The sequence below is a fragment of the Lepidothrix coronata genome, unplaced genomic scaffold (genome assembly GCF_001604755.1).
Source record: "Lepidothrix coronata isolate B3197 unplaced genomic scaffold, Lepidothrix_coronata-1.0 Scaffold212, whole genome shotgun sequence".
Lineage (NCBI taxonomy): Eukaryota > Metazoa > Chordata > Aves > Passeriformes > Pipridae > Lepidothrix > Lepidothrix coronata.
Window position 1 is genome coordinate 386,893 of NW_016690392.1, and position 15,570 is coordinate 402,462.

Here is a 15,570-nt window from a genome sequence, read left to right on the forward strand (position 1 = left end):
AGCCCTGGGGCTAAAATAAGTTAAAAAAATCCATTTGGAGACAGTCTGATGATCCAAAGGGGTTTGGGCAGATATGTCAGCACTCATGGGCAACTGGAATCTCTTGGAGGGAGTTGATAATTTTTCCCATGTTTCTTTTTACCCTCTTTCACCTGCACTTGCTAGGTGAGTGGACAGGCTCCAGAAAGGCTGGGATTGCTCTGGGTTAACAAAAAACAAGATCCTGGAGTCAGTGCTGCCTTTGATGTCCTATGGCTGTATAAAGGGTTGAGACACTGACCTCAAACACCACATCAGGCCATGGACACTTAGCCTGTGATGCTTGGACTTCTTAAAAGTCAGGCCAAATGGATTTCACAGATCATGAAAATTCCCGAGGTGCACTAAGGGATTTCAGATCTCTATTCTCTGAAGGAATAAACCTCCTGGGACATTTTGAAAACTTCAGCCCGAGGCAGCAGAGAAAGGTTTTATTCAGTTCACTCTGAATATTCTGCCCTGGCAAAGACTCTACAAAACATGTTTTATTCAGGGTTACTGGATCCTGACTGGACTCATTGCTGGATAGTTTCTATTTCTACTGTGTTCCTGGGAGTTAAGCAAGCCCCTCAGCCCTCATCTGCCCCTTGCTGCCCGAAAACCTGCAACATTTGGCTTGACTGTGGGGTTTTACCCTCATTTACAACACTGGTGGGTTTTCTTAGGAATTATATGAAGCACAGGTAGCAGAAAAACTGTTTGTGCCCTACCAGCCTACCTTTCACATCTGCAGAAACAAACAAGAAAACATACACCATTACCTCCCCAGCACCCAATTTTTCAACCAAATTGCAAAATTGCAACACCAAAAAACCAACAGAAAAGCTTCGTAGATGATGCTCAAAGCAGAGTGAGCCAGGAGGGATGTGGGAGGGATGTTGCTCCCCCACGTAAATCTGTGTGAAGCAAAGGGGATACAGTGAAAAGCTCTACTCAGGAGTTATCCCCAGACTTACTTCATCAGCTCTGGGTCTTCTTTATCATCCTTTGTCGGGGTGATCTTGATCCCACTTTTCTTGGCACGAGGGCAGCCTGACAGACTGTGGTTAAAAAGAGAAGAAAGGCCTGTCTCACTGGCAGAATCCCTGCCTTTGCTATTCCCCCACTTCAGTCATCTTTCCCTTGAATTTGGCACAGTGTTTTTTGATCTCTCTCGTTTTACAGCTTCACACCACGAGGAGAAGTCAGAAGAAAAAAATAATAAAAAATTGAGGGAGATGGACAGTAATTAATGGTGTCTAGATAAGAAGATATCTGCTAACAGCCTGCAATGTTTAATGGAATTGTTGAAACAGAAGGCTCAGATCTCTGCTATTAATGTTCTAAAGTGATAATAGAAATCATAAATAGGTAGCAATATTAACAGGAACATTGCATCAGCTAAAATCTGACCCTTTGTCTTTTATTCTGTTGAAAGGAGCTTCTAATCAGATGCTGGAAACATCAGAAAAAAAAAAAAAAGAGAGAGAAGTCAGATTAAAGAGATGAAAATAGGCTTCAGTTGTCAGTAACATTAATGTTTTATTCAGAACTTTACAACTCTGCCCACTGCAGGGGAAAAAAAAAAAAAAAGGCAACACAGAAAGAGGCTACAGAGAAAATAATTTAAGGGAGATCTTACCTTCTATGCGATGCATAATTTCCTGTTATGTGACCAGAGCCATCACAACCAGGAGTAGGGCACCTGCGGAGGCAAGGGAGGCTCAGATTAGCCCGGGGGTGCGAGCAGGGGGTCGACACTCTGCGACAGCTCATTTCAAAGAGAAATCTAGGGACTGTCAACACAGAAGCAGGTTTTTCCTTCCTGCCCCTTCTCCCTCTGCAAGAACAAGGTCTGGTCTGTAATATCCACAGCACCAAAGTCAGCGCATCGCTGTGTGATGGAGAGGAACATCGGAGGCAAGATGTTGGGATGTTGGGAGGGATGTTGGGAGCACAGTGAGTGGCTGCTCTCCAGGAGGGACACAGGTCCCAGCCTCTGTCCCCACCCTCAGGAAGGGGACAGCTCAGGAGCTGATAATGAGCTAAAAAACCCCTCCAGGACAGTGTCTGTCATCTTGAGGAAGCTGTAAGGAGACAGCAGGTGCCATCCAGGGCCAGCAGGATGGATGCAAGCATAGAAAAGGAATGAGAAAAATAGCCTGGACAGGGGGTCCAGCAGGGCCACCACCAAGAGGAAGGTCCCAGTTCAGGTCTGGGTGACTTGGGTGTGGGGGGTGGCTAATCTCAGTGGGGGCAAATGGAAAGCCCATTGCAGGAGGGTACTCAAAGTGCAATACCAGCCAATGCTTCCGATGGAAAAAGATGAAGGAACAGGAGGAAAAAGGTTAGGTTAACCCTGGGTTCTCTTCTTCATCACTGTAGGCAGGACACAGGGGGTGTTGCAGGGTGACAGCACCTCCTGGACCTCGGGCTGGGGGTCGCCAGGTCACCACACACGGTGCCCCAGCAGCTTTTGGTGCTTCGGTGCAGAATCTGCCCCTCGGTCCTCAGCCATCGCCATTACAAAGGGACCTTTGAAGATGCACCCAGGGTCGTGAGTTTGAAGGTGAGCACCCAGCACTCTGGGATGGCACTGAGAGCAAAGCCTGGAGAATGGTCCTGTGACCACCCAAACCTGCACAAAGGCTGGCAGGGCTGCGAGCCCGCCGAGCAGCAGCCAAGATGATGGCACGAGTTAAGCACCGCATCGTCAAGGGCTCAGAGCGAGAGCGGTGAGGGGACATGAAGTACCACGAGCACAAAGATCTGTTCCGAATGCTGTAGGTGACGCGGCGGACATAAAAGTTGTCATGGGGACAAGGAGGAGAGGCGAGGAGTGTTCGCAGAGGATGTGCACGCCAGCCTGCCAATTAGCCAGGGTTTTTTCAGTCAAGTGATTAGGACCGGGGGAGGGGTGGGAGGGGGAGGAAATCCGCGGTGCTGTGGCAGGACGAGGGGGAGATGCTCGGCTGCTCCTTCTAACCAGAGCTCAGGGCACATCCACGAGCTTGAAGAGTGCCCATTCTCCTCGGGGAAGGGTTTTGCTGTGCCCCACCTTTCTCAATCCCTATTTTTAAAGCCACCAGTGCCTGGTTTGGACCACTGGCAGGTACCTGCCCCAGAACAGGGACTGATGTGTGTCCAGGACATGCCAGTGGTGTATGGGCAGCCCCTGAGGTCAGTGCCCTTGGGAAAGGCAATATACTTTCCCAAAGGTTGCCCAGGGAGATGGTGGATGCCCTGGAAGTGTCCAAGGCCAGGTTGGACAGGGCTCTGAGCAGCCTGATTTAGCTGAAGATGTCCCTGCTCACTGCAGGGGTTTGGACTAGATGGCTTTTAAAGGTCCCTTCCACCCCAAACTATTCTGTGGTTCTGTGCTGGTGCCTGGCCTGGGCAATGGTATAATTGGGGTGCTCCAGCCTCTGAGAGTCAGTGAAGCAATGATTTCCACAAATGTCTTTTATCTGGCAGCTTGGAAAACAGCCTTTCAAAAAGCCCTCTTTTTTTTGACCAGAAAATATCAACATTCTCCTCTTTGCACAAGCTCAGAGGGAGAGTTTGGCATTTGCAGGTCACTGAATAGTCTCTGTTGGCAAAAAAAATTGTTACTTCACCTCAGATTGGGAGTACAGGTACACATCCTGATCCCAGAAGGATGTCAGGGACACTAAGTCAGGACCAAGGCTCAGCCTGCTCAGATGCAGGAAAACATAAATGCACAGAGATCCAGAGCAGTAAGAGCAGGGATATATCCAGCAGAACCTCAACAAGGATGCAAATGCTTCAACTCATTTAGAAATTACAGGTTTGGGAGATGACTGTGACATTTCCCTGCTATACACTCTTAAAGTAGAAAGCAAAACTATTTCTTTGTTGTTCTAGCTTCAGGGTGGGAGGAAATTATGAAAACACTAACACCAAACTCTTTCTGCCTTTCAGGACTTTCAAAGAGAGGAGAGAAGTAATTTGATTTTTATTTTTAATTATCTGGAGACAAATCATACCAACAGAGACCTTTTATTGCATGTTCCAGCCTGGAGCTGTTTTTTTTATATCAGGGATATTAACCCCTGAAATAGAATTTATAATAGAAACACTGACATGGTCTTATCTGGAGATGTGAAAAGCTATGACTGTGCAATCTGTAATATCTCCAAATCGTCTTCTCTTCCTCCCTCCTCTGCTCCCATCCTCACCAAGACATAGAAAAAAAAAGAGTATTTGAGAAAAAATATTAACAAGCTTTTTTTTTTCCCAGAAGTCTGTTTTATACAGTATTTTGATAAAAAGCACTGACATTGGATGCCTGAGGGGGGCAGGGGATCCTGCACAGCAAAGCTGGGTGCAGTGTTTGATCTCAGGTACAACCCTGTTTGATTTTTGTCTGGTCCTTACTGGAAATGGGCACTGCTCCCGAGAGCTTTTAATATCTTCAACACTAATTTTCTGATCACTTGGCTACTCTTTAAGGCTGTTGGAGAAACACCAGTTCAGCAAGATTCTTTGAAGAGGTTCTTTCAAAATATACAGTCTATAATGCATGATTAAGTGTACTTAGCACTAACCACGCCAGTCCTTTCCATCCACCAGCATATTCTATTAATATCAGCTAATCCTGCCACTTTTTTCACCTCTGTGATAAGGAGCAGGCATTTAACAAACACTTTTCCTGGTACCAGCACCTGCGTTGGTTGTGGGGCACAGAGCAGTCCCAGAGCCATGTGTCCCTCCAGTCCGTCACAGAGGAATTTGGGACTTTATCAATCATCTTTGTGACCAAAGAGGCTCCCCCTGACTCACCCATGGCTTCAAAAATCCTTGATTGTGTTCAGGACACAGCACATTTGTGGTTTTTTTCATGGTGAGCCTGTGCAATGGGAGGCTCTCCATTTTACTCTCGGTGGGGGCTCTTCAGCTATAGTTGTGAATATCTCAGTGTCTGAATGATCCAAAAACTGGATTCAGCAAAGCAGGGAGCTCAGAGGAGACAAAGGTAGGCTGGATCCATGAAAGAAATGTTGAAAAAGTTCTCAATGAGCTTTCCCTCAAAGAGGGAGTTGTGTGGAGGAGGCTTCAGGTCCCCCCAGTGTCTTCATCTATTTTAAATACAATTTTTTCTTTCTTAACAAAAGCAACCTAAGAGAGCATCTGGGAAACCCTCCTATGAAGAATAAGCTCCTACTGAAAATGAGGAGTTTGGGGAAGACACAGCAAAGGTGAAAACAAGATTCAGAGGAAGATATTTGACTGAAAATGTCAAAACCAGGTTACTCTCTTCAGAAGCAGCAATGGAAACAGGGAAAGTCAGATGCCTGTGAGCCCTTTGCCACTGGCTCAGGATCTGGCCTCACCAAACATTTGCACACTCCCTCCTTCATTCCCTCACAAGTCATGGGAATGAATAGGAACCGCTCTCACTACATCCAGAACAACCACTAAAATTTAGCCTAAAAATAGCATCCCAGGTTCTCCAAAAGAGTTGGCTTTGCTATGTCCTGGTGGTGTGTTCCCACCTGTGTCTCTGCCCGAAAATAAAGCGTGAGCCTTTCTCCAGGTTTTGGATTATTTGAGATGTACAAAAATGTTAAATGAAAAGGGTTATGGCCCAAACTAGGGAACAAGAGCTTGAGAAAAGAAAATAGCATGTCTACAGTGCCCAGAGGAAACCTGCCAGACGTTCAGGTAACTTCCAATCACTGCCATGAGCCCCTCTCCCCAAAATAAGCCTTCCTTCATGCCATTGCCTCTTCAATGTGACAGCTGGAAGCTGGACTCCACCAGAGCTCCTTGCAGGTAGGTTTTGATCAGCTCTTTGAAAGGAGAAGGGAAGGGATGGAAAAGCAAAAGCAGAGCAAGAGGAGTGGGGGCAGGAAGGGAGAAGAGAGAAAAAAGGGTGGAAATAAAGAAAAAAAAAAGGAGTTCCAAGTTGAGCGCAAACATACTTGAGGTCAGCAGAGTGGGCAGCCATGAGGTTTCTGAGGCTCTTGTCAGCAAGAGGACAACCAGAAAGGCTGAAAGAGAAGAGATGGAATATCTGGATAAGCAAAAAAAAAAAAAAAAAAAAAAAAAGAAAAAGGAAAAAGAAAAAAGGGCTGGGGCGTGGGGAGGGAGAGGGGCAATAGAAGGGGGGGAGGAAACAGAACCAAACTATCCACATGATCAAAAAATATACTAAAAGAAAAAAAAAGTTGTCTTTAGAGTTCAAACCATGAAGAAAAGGTCAACCCACCTGCGGTGAGAGGCATAGTTTCCCGTTATGTGTCCACTGCCGTCACAGCCTGGGGTTGGGCAACTGGGCAACAACAACAACAACAACAGGGATCATAAACGTGGGAAAGGAATGGATTCCCCAAGAGCCACAGATGGGCAAAGCCAGCTCAGCCCCCTCAGGATCTATCATGTGGGTCTCAGCCCAGCCCCACTGCCAGACCCCTTACACCAGCTCCATCCATCGGATCTCGGTGTGTGTTTGTACGTTTGCATGGACATAAACCAGACATTTCCCTTTCGGCTCCCTTTCCTCCCTTCTTTGTTCCCCAAAAACCTAAGGATCCTGTGAAAAAAAATTTTAGGCATTGCATAAATTTGTGGCAAATGCAAAGGAAGTGTTTAAAATCCTTAGTTGCTTGGAGTGCTTGGTGGCAGCTGGGGACTGACAACAGCCTGCTGGGTGGCATGACCTGACAGGTATGAACATCCCTGGAGGGTGCTGCCAGGTTGAATGATTCCTGCAATACTGAAACTCTGGCTGCAGGAATCATCTTGTTCAGTTTTCAGAGCTGAATAAGGTGCTTCAGATTTCAGGTTTCTGAAATGATTTGGTTTTTTTCCTCCCAGCCCTTTTAGCTGCAAAGAAAAGCTTGAAAACACTTTTCACTGCAGAGAGGGAATGAAAGGAGCCTCTGACTGTGTGTCTGGAGGCTCCTAAACAGAGGGTAGGAAGGAGCTGCTGCATCCCACCCACTGCCTTCAGTGGATGTACTTCCCATCCATCCCTCTTCACTGCCTCCTCTGTGAATTGTACTTTCATGGGCAATGGAAAAAGGTGCTCTCCCTTCTCCATGTCCAGGGAATAAAATCCAGTTTGTGCATGAGCAGCAAGGCTCTGGCACAGTCATGCCCTCCTGCCCCAAGTCAAGGGTATATGAGAAAGCAGGGATGTCCTGGGGCACTGCAGGGATACCTTGGGACAGCCTGGCCCAGCAGGTTGAGGCTTGGAGGCACCTATTCCCTGCTCACCCTTGAGTCCTTTCCCAGCCACAACTCCCACACAAACACATATGGTGATGTTCAAGCAGCAGGGATGTCTGGCTGTGTGGTTCCCACTCGTGTGCCAACAGGAGGGCGATGGGAAGATGCAGGTGAGGAGCACCTTCCCTGCCATCTGTGCCTGGAAGTGGCACAAGAACTACATCCAGACACGGAGCGTCAGGCACAGCAGGCGAGTCTGCTTTTAACTACAGCTAATTCATTACAGCCTTTGGGCCAGAGAGGAATAAGGATGCTAAATGGGGAGGGAAGCCTCAGCACTGCCCACGACACCATTTATTTATTCCAGGGCTGTTTCCATTCAGGAAATTTCTGTACCATCACAATAAAATTAAGACACGGGAGGACTTCAGGGCTCTACCTCAGAAATTGCTATTCACGGTGCTGCTGGGTTTTAAAAAAGCCTTTAGAGCTTTGGATAAGGGCAGCTGGTCTGTGCTTTGCTCATTTAGAGAAGATACTGCTGCTGCTCTCCCCCACAGATCTCCTCCCTGCCTGTCTGCTCCCTCAGCCTCCTGCCTGCAGAAGCCAAGTAATGAGCGAGTTGTATAAGGTCAGTAAAACAGTGCCCACCAGCTCTTCCCTGTTTAACATGCAGGGGGGTCAGATACACAGGAAAGAAGCCAAGAACAGCTGGGATGCCTGGGAGGGGAGACTTCCCCACCACAACCTCCAGCCTGATCCCGAGGTGCTGTTAGGTCAGACCGAGGTCCAAGCTGCCATGTTTGGATCAAACTCTTAAACATCAACCATTCCTGTGGGAATCAGTGTGGATGCAGAGCAATACTCCATCTAATAGCACAGATCTAGGTCTGTACTTCCACCCACACGATGAATAGACAGATGTGAGCTGGGGCAGTGTCTCTCTCCAACGCAAACTGCAGCCTGACAGCAATTTTGCTGCAGCCCCAGGTCACACTTTGTGACCCTGGATTATCACGGTGCTGGGACCCATTGCTCTAAGCCAACGAATCCTGTCTTCTCAATAAGACATCTTGTGGTTCAACACCCCCATCAAGAAGGTGCTGAGATCCCTTGGGTGCTCTTGGCTCCACAGCATCACCCAGTGCCCTAAAACAAGGGGTCAGGAGATTGGGCAGGCTCCTTCACTGTGCCAGAAACACTCTTGCAGGAAACACTGAGGAAAAGAAAGAGGTTTTCCTCAACCCTGTCCATGAATCCTGAGAGCACCAAGCTCCCTAATAGGTTCTTTTTATCACTGAACAGTAAGGCCATGTAGGAAGGTATTTTTCCTCATTGATCAGCTGTTGTACGAGGGTGGGGTTTCTCTTGAGCTTTCATATGAACCACTCAGATGAGCTAAGACCAACCACAGTAAGAAAGGGAACTACAATTCTAATTTTTAAAATTAATTTACTAGCAAATTTTGTCTCCTACCAGCCTGGCTGTGCTAGGTACATCTTTAGTAGATTTTGGAGGAAGATACAAAAAGGAGGACTTACGTGAGCAGCTCTTTCTTGATGTCCTTGGAGAGGAATTTCAGCTTGAAGTTGGTTAAAGTAACTTCCCCTGGGTATTTTCGCTCTTCAAAGTTTTCCTCTGACACTTCTTGCTCATCAGCTTCCGAGGAGGCAAAAGAGTGAGCGGCAGGTTCTGACTGCAAGAAAAGATCCAGGAACAGGGATTGTAGTGGTGGTCATTGCTGCTGAACTGTGGTGGGAAAGATCCCAGCTTCATTCCAGTTAAGAGTGCAGCATTCCCAACACTCCTGAGCCCTCTGAAAGCACCTCACAGTACCCAAACCATAGATCCAATAGTCTGTAATTTCCTGGTTTTGTAGGAGAAATGTGTAAAACGTGTCTGTACATGGATTTCCATGTGGATTTCCCTCACCCCGGCCAGGTAGTCATGGCTGGATTCCCCACCTGCAGGATTAATGTCAGTGACACACAGGGCCATCTCTGCTCATGGGAGATATAAATCCTGGCAAACATCACCAGGAGCACCACTGGGGCAAATGAGCTGAAAGGATTTACAACAAAGAAAGCACTGCAGACCCAGGGCAAGGAAAGTGGTGGGTTCTTCCTTTGCAACGCCAACAGTTCTAAGACCATCTGCCTCCTGCCTGCTTGTCCCTTGCTGATACCTGATAGTACTGACAAAGCTAGAAATATTTCTCTCCTAGGCTCAAAGGGCAAACTAGGTGTGTGTGGAGGGGGAGGGAACAGGACAACTCTGCGAGCACACATGGCATTCAATCGCCCATGAGGGAGATTCAAGCATGAAGAGTCACTTCTCACCTCTTCTGGCTCCTCTTCTCGCTGACGGTTTGGTTTAGTGTAGTCAATGGGCCCATCCCATTCATCCTGGCGGGAGGTCTGGCTGGACTGGGGGGAGGTCATGGTGCTGCTCGTGGCACTGGTGCTGTTTTGGCGCTGTGACACATCTGGGGACTTCATGCTGGGACTGCTGCTGCAGCTGCTGCTGCTGGGAAAGGTGCTCTCCCGTTTGCGGTGTTTGTTCATACTCAAGTCCAGAGTCCCATTTTCATCCACCTCAATGTCCATGGACTGAAAGGTTGGAAACATGCCCAGTGTTAGCAGCTGCCAGCAACTCCCTGTGGGGATCTTGCCCCCATTTGTCTTTTACAGTGCAGCAGGCAGCTTTTCACGTCCCGTCCTCTCCACAATCAGTTATGAGGAACTGAATGAAAAGGGATGCTCTTTCCTAAATATTTGAGGAAGGCGTCATGAAAATGCATCCCATGTGGCATTTTGACTCAGTTGATTAACACAGGCATCTAGTGCCACTTAAGATGCCCCATGGGATCCAAAACATCTGCCCAAGGCTCGGGGTGCTCCATAGGACTTCTGGAAAACCTGTGTTCCCCTGAAAAATAGCTGGAAATCAGTCTGGATGCAACTGGGGAATCTCAAGTGGCATCAGATACAGATCAGTGAGCAACTGAAACCAGCTCTGAGAATCGCAGAATCGTTGGGGTTGGAAAAGCCCTCTAAGATCATCGAGTCCAAATGTTCACCCAGCATGGCCAAGGACACACTAAACCATGTCCCCAAGTGCCACATCTACGTGTGGCACTTTAATCCCTCCAGGGATGGTGACTCCACTGCTGCCCTGGGCAGCCTGCTCCAGGGCTTGACCACCGTTTTAGAGAATAAATTTTTCCTAATAACCAGTCTAAACCTGAGACTTGGCTTGGCAATGCTGCTCATCTCCCATGGGTAATTTGAGCATCTCCACAGCACGTTGAGAGCCAAGATTACCTCCTCCAAACTGCACCACCCAAAGCAGGGGGCGAAAGGGTGATTTGTGATGAGTGTCTGCATTCCCCCTACACTTAAAAACTGAAACGAAAGGAAGGGTAAACCGAGGGGTTTCTCCCATCCCAAACTTCAAGTTTGGCCCCTGGGCAGTGGTCCCCAGGCACATGCACCCACCTTGCCGGGGGCCTCTTGCTGCTTGGTGCTGAGATTCTCGGGCATCTCCCAGCAGCGTGTGGAGAGGTTGAGGATGGCAGTGGCAGCCATGTGCGCAGCCTCAGCGTCGTGGGAGTAGTCGAAGCCTGTGGAGGAAGATGAAGTGCTCTTCACGTAACTGCTGGAGGGGCTGTGGCTGGGGGAAGAGGCCTTTGGAAAAGGTTTGGCTGGAATAAAAAGAGAAGGAACAACACAAGGCTAATGTATAACCGGCATGGGCAGCAGAGAGAAGTTAGTCTGACACAGTTAATGTATTCACAAGTTCCTGGGGTTATTCCCAGTCCAAGGGCTGGTTTGTTGCCCGAGATGTGCAACAGGAGCAATGCTGGCTGCAGCTTGTGCAATGGTCTCTTGGTGTGAAAGGTTAATTCGTTAACTGACTCTGCCATCAATACCCAAAACACAAACACTTTTCTTCATTAGAGATATTCCTCAGTGGAAGAAGCTAAAGGAGAAGGCCTAGAGAAGCTTCCTGGCTCTTTTTTTGTCCTCTGTATGTCCATAATTTATCTGCAGAGCTGTCTTATGGGGAGATTTCTAGTAGCACGTTTGAAAACATAAAATTTAAAAAATTACATTATTAGAAAAACCATGGTAATAAAATATGAGCTTCCAAGAATAACACGGTGAAATATAGATTTCCTGACAGCTGACATATCATTTAAATATGCCTGAATAACTGGATTTATTATACAGCTGCCACTCTGTTACTGTATGTCACAGCAGCAGCAGTGCCAACCAGGAAATGCAATTTCTCTTCACACCCTATGAAACAAAAGTGAGTATTTCTCAGGGTGAATGCACAATAAAACTTTCCCTAATAATAAATAATAATTTCCTATTAATAAGACTTGAACCTGGTCCCATTTAGGGGGGGACCTGACCCACACAGGGTCCCTCTAAGTCAGTAGTTTCAGTGGGTGCAAACGGAATCATCTGATTTAGAACAGTCACAGGATTGCATTCTGAATCAATTACCAAAATCTCCAAATCCTGAATTCATTCCACTGTGCCCTTTCTGGGGGAAACCACCCCCCCTTTAGGGGGAGTCTCACCCAGGGAAGACTCCTAAGCTTTGGCCTGATGATGGCAAAGCAAAGACAACCTCTGTTGATGCAGCTATGAAGCAAAGTGATTTCATTATTCCCATTATGAACTTGTAATATAAGACACTATAAAATACTAATCTTCCCCAGCACCGCTTTCTTCCTCGTTGCGTGCGTATATAATGCATATTGACATTAATGGGAGTTATGCACACACATGCAGGGGAATATAAATCCCTCTGGATGAAGATCTCTTTAAAATAAGTTCTCAGTGAAAGGAGCAGATTTCCCCGCTATGATTGGCAATCATATTCATCCTGTCGCTTTGATTAACTCATTGGAGGTTTGCCCGAATGGTTATTCTCGTGTCTGGCTGCTTGTTTTCCCGTCCGGTTTAATCCATGTCTTTGTGGTGGGGTGTGGGGTATCCGCCCTCCCAACCTGACAGTATCCAGGATCGGGAGATGCCAATTTCAATTTCACACCATGGGCTCAGCCATGCTTTTCCATTTCATAAGTATTTCTACCACTAATAGACTCGCAATCAGCAAATTAGTGAAATAAGTGATGAGAAAAAATAGAAAGGATTATCCTAGTGGGTCTGCTGGAATTATTTTTGTCAGTACAATTACCCTGAAAATTCTTTGCTAATATTGCAAATAACACAATCTATTCAACGAGAGAATCACTTGTGCTGGGAAACAAATTACTTTTCCATCAGCCCTAACCCAGGATGACAGTGGCAGTTGTGCTCTCTGGCCTCCATCCAATTTCATTGTCTGATCCTGTACAGATTTAGTACTGTAATAAAGGGCGCTCCCATTGTAGTGCAACAACCAGGATGCTTTCAAGTACGAGCACTTTTTTACAGAGCAGCTGCATCAGGATTAAACAGGATTGTGGAAGTGGGATTAGCCAGACAGAAAGCCCTCTTGAGGCTGCTGACTTCTGCAAACTGGGCTCCTAAATCTTTTTTTTTTTTCCCCCCTCAGAAAGATGTCTTCAGGTACATGGCTGGTGTCAAAGGGAAGGGGGAGGTTTAACACATTTGCACAGGCTGTCTCCCCATGCAGTGTCCCTCCTGCCCCAACAGCCCAGCCCCTCAGGGTTTATTTATCCATTTCATTTTCACCCACAGTGTTATAACCAGTGCAAGGTCCTCAGAACAGAGCAGAGGTGGGTGGCTATGACAGGAGAGAGCTGGAAGATAGAGGTGGGTGATCGATAGGTAGCAGAGCTGGAGAGCAGAGCACAGCAGGAAAGACAAATGGGTGGAATGGGTCATATATAAGATGGAAGAGAAGAAAACTGTAATCCATTTAGCTAGATGAGGAAAGACAGATCAATAGATACGAGCTGCAAAGCAATGGGGACCAACTGAGGACAGCTGTGTAACTTCTCCCATCTCGAGACATCACTGAGATTAATGTTCACACCGCAGTTCTTCCAAAAGCTGAGGCCAAAGCAACTCTCCTCCAAGCAAAGCTTTACCAGCAGCCATGGGCTCTTCTCATCTCAGCCTCCCCATCCCAGGAGGGATCCAGCAGTTCAGCCCCAAGCCTCTCCCACCACCCCAAAGCCACAATCCCAAGAGCCTTCACAACGTGCTGACAAAGTCAGAAAATGCAGAAACCCAGCCCATCCCTGCTCCCAACTTACATTTAAAGGCTTTAGGTGAGGTTTCGCTAGTCTGAATCTTTGGGGCAAGCATGCGTTTGCCAAAAACCTGAGCATCAAAACTTGCATAATCGAAGGTGACCTTGGAGTACTTCTCCAGCTCCTTGGCCAGGTTGGCCCGTGGGGTTGCTGGGACCATGTTGGGCCGGTAGCTTCCATACTGAGGGATCTCCAGTTGCTTCACAAAGCACATAGGCCTGAGGATGAAACAAGGAGCAGCAATTATTTCTCTTTTCCTTGGCGAGGTGACTGCTGGGAGGGGACTAGATGCAATGGGGATGTGTAGCTGCACCTTGTTCCCGAGGGCTTGCTGGGCATGAGGAGGCAGCAACAGCCCTTTTGCACTCCCTCAGCAAGTCTGCATCTAGTTTGGATCTCTTAGGTTCCATTTTTATTTTTTCACCCTTTTTTTTTTCTTTTTTTTCCCTCTTTTTTAAACAAAACACCGAGGTGTCAATCTCACCCGAAACAACAGTCCTGCCCACTGCTGTGGCATGGCAGCATTTTCCAACACAGCACAGGAATGGGTATCACTCACTCGTGGGACCCATGACACGGGGTGGCACACAAAGGCGTGAGGACCCCAGTTCAGCTCCACTCCCCACTGCAGGTTCGTTGCAGAGGCACCAGGGCCTCTCCCCTGCCTGCAGTCCCTCCTAGAGCCCCGCTTCGTCGGGGCTGCCTATCATGAATCAATTTGTCTTGCATATAAATTGTATATAAATGGCCTATTGTTATTCTCCTTCCCGTGACCTCTTTCCACCAGTGACTCCTCGGAGCGGGAGCTCCTTGGAGCATGGACCGTCCTCGTGATGCGCTCAGAGCCCGGTGCAGGCTCCGCTGCAAATAAATAAGTAATCGCCCTAAATGGCCTTTCCAAAGCACCGAGTGCTGGTGCACCAGGGTGCTCAGTAGTCCTGGGGAGCAAATAAATAAATTAATCAGAGCTCGATGCCTTTGTGGGAGTGCTGCTCGGGGCTCGCACCGCGGTTTTTATCCTGCTCTCGCTGCAAAATAACAAACCATATTACGATCCATCTGTAGCCTCATGAATCACATCAGCTGCGGAAGCCAGCATCTATCAGGGACATCCTTAATGTGAGACAGGCCTTTCTCCCGGGAAGATAGAGATGGGCGAAATATCAAAACAAATGTGATTGGTTTGGGAATGAGTGGCAGGTTCTTCTCCCCTGAACCGCGCGGGCTAAGGAAGAAAAGCAGGTGGACTTACACGCAACTGCCATGGAGTGATTTGTATGTAGCCTAAATCTCCTCCTCCCCCTCCCTGAGTCCACCCTACTTATAATGCTAATATAATAGCCATCACTGGCTGGCAGTTTGTGCTGCAGAGCGATCGGCACAAGTGCCTTCTGCTGCACTGGTAAAACCCTTTGGCCTGTAGCCTCAGCATTAATTGATGCTACAGAAGCAATTCATTGTCCTCAATGCTCTCCCTGGGACCATCAATTAAATATCTCCCCACCTTGGCGAGACCTATGATCGTAATAACAGGACTCAGCAGTATCAAGATACAGCTGGAGGGAGCCGTGACGGCCGCTCCTGGGAGCATGGCCTGGCAGGGAGGGCTGGGGCAGCGCAGGGATGTGGTGCTGGGCTTTGCTCTCCCGCTTACCTGAGTATTCGGTCAGAGTTGGAGCTGGTCTTTGAAGGATCACCAGACTGGGTTTGTTGCTTTTCATGTGATTTGGCTAATTTTTCAGCAGCAGCAATGGGGCACCCAGATAAACTGTGGGAGTTGGGTTTGTTTGTTTGTTTGTTTTTTGGAAAGAAGATAAAAAAAGAGAAAAGGAAACCAAGCATGAGGAATGAGCATGAAAACTTTCATTTCAGGGACCCAGAACTACACTAAGCCCATGAGAAACATGTTTGCTTCTTCCACACTGAACGAGTAATGAGACAAACTCACCTTGTACTTGCAATCACATTAACATAGAATCATGATTTACAGAAAGGTTTGGCTTGGAAAGGACCTTAAAGCTCAACTAGTTCCAACCCCCTGCCATGGGCAGGGACACCTTCCACTAGCCCAGGTTGCTCCAGGCCCTGTCCAACCTGGCCTTGGACACTTCCAGGGATGG

At 47.6% G+C, this 15,570-nt stretch overlaps 1 protein-coding gene across 1 annotated transcript in view; it reads right to left on the reverse strand.

Moving 5' to 3' along the window:
* The window catches only part of MYT1 (myelin transcription factor 1), a 59,699-nt gene that overhangs the window by 7,178 nt on the left and 36,951 nt on the right, over positions 1 to 15,570 (reverse strand). The window contains exons 8-16 of the mRNA XM_017833148.1: positions 15,105 to 15,235; positions 13,454 to 13,668; positions 10,710 to 10,915; positions 9,552 to 9,821; positions 8,754 to 8,908; positions 6,251 to 6,313; positions 5,964 to 6,032; positions 1,661 to 1,723; positions 996 to 1,079 (exon numbers count right to left, since the gene is read on the reverse strand). Of these exons, the coding sequence (XP_017688637.1) occupies positions 996 to 1,079; positions 1,661 to 1,723; positions 5,964 to 6,032; positions 6,251 to 6,313; positions 8,754 to 8,908; positions 9,552 to 9,821; positions 10,710 to 10,915; positions 13,454 to 13,668; positions 15,105 to 15,235 (1,256 nt within the window). The remainder of the gene's footprint in view (positions 1 to 995; positions 1,080 to 1,660; positions 1,724 to 5,963; positions 6,033 to 6,250; positions 6,314 to 8,753; positions 8,909 to 9,551; positions 9,822 to 10,709; positions 10,916 to 13,453; positions 13,669 to 15,104; positions 15,236 to 15,570) is intronic.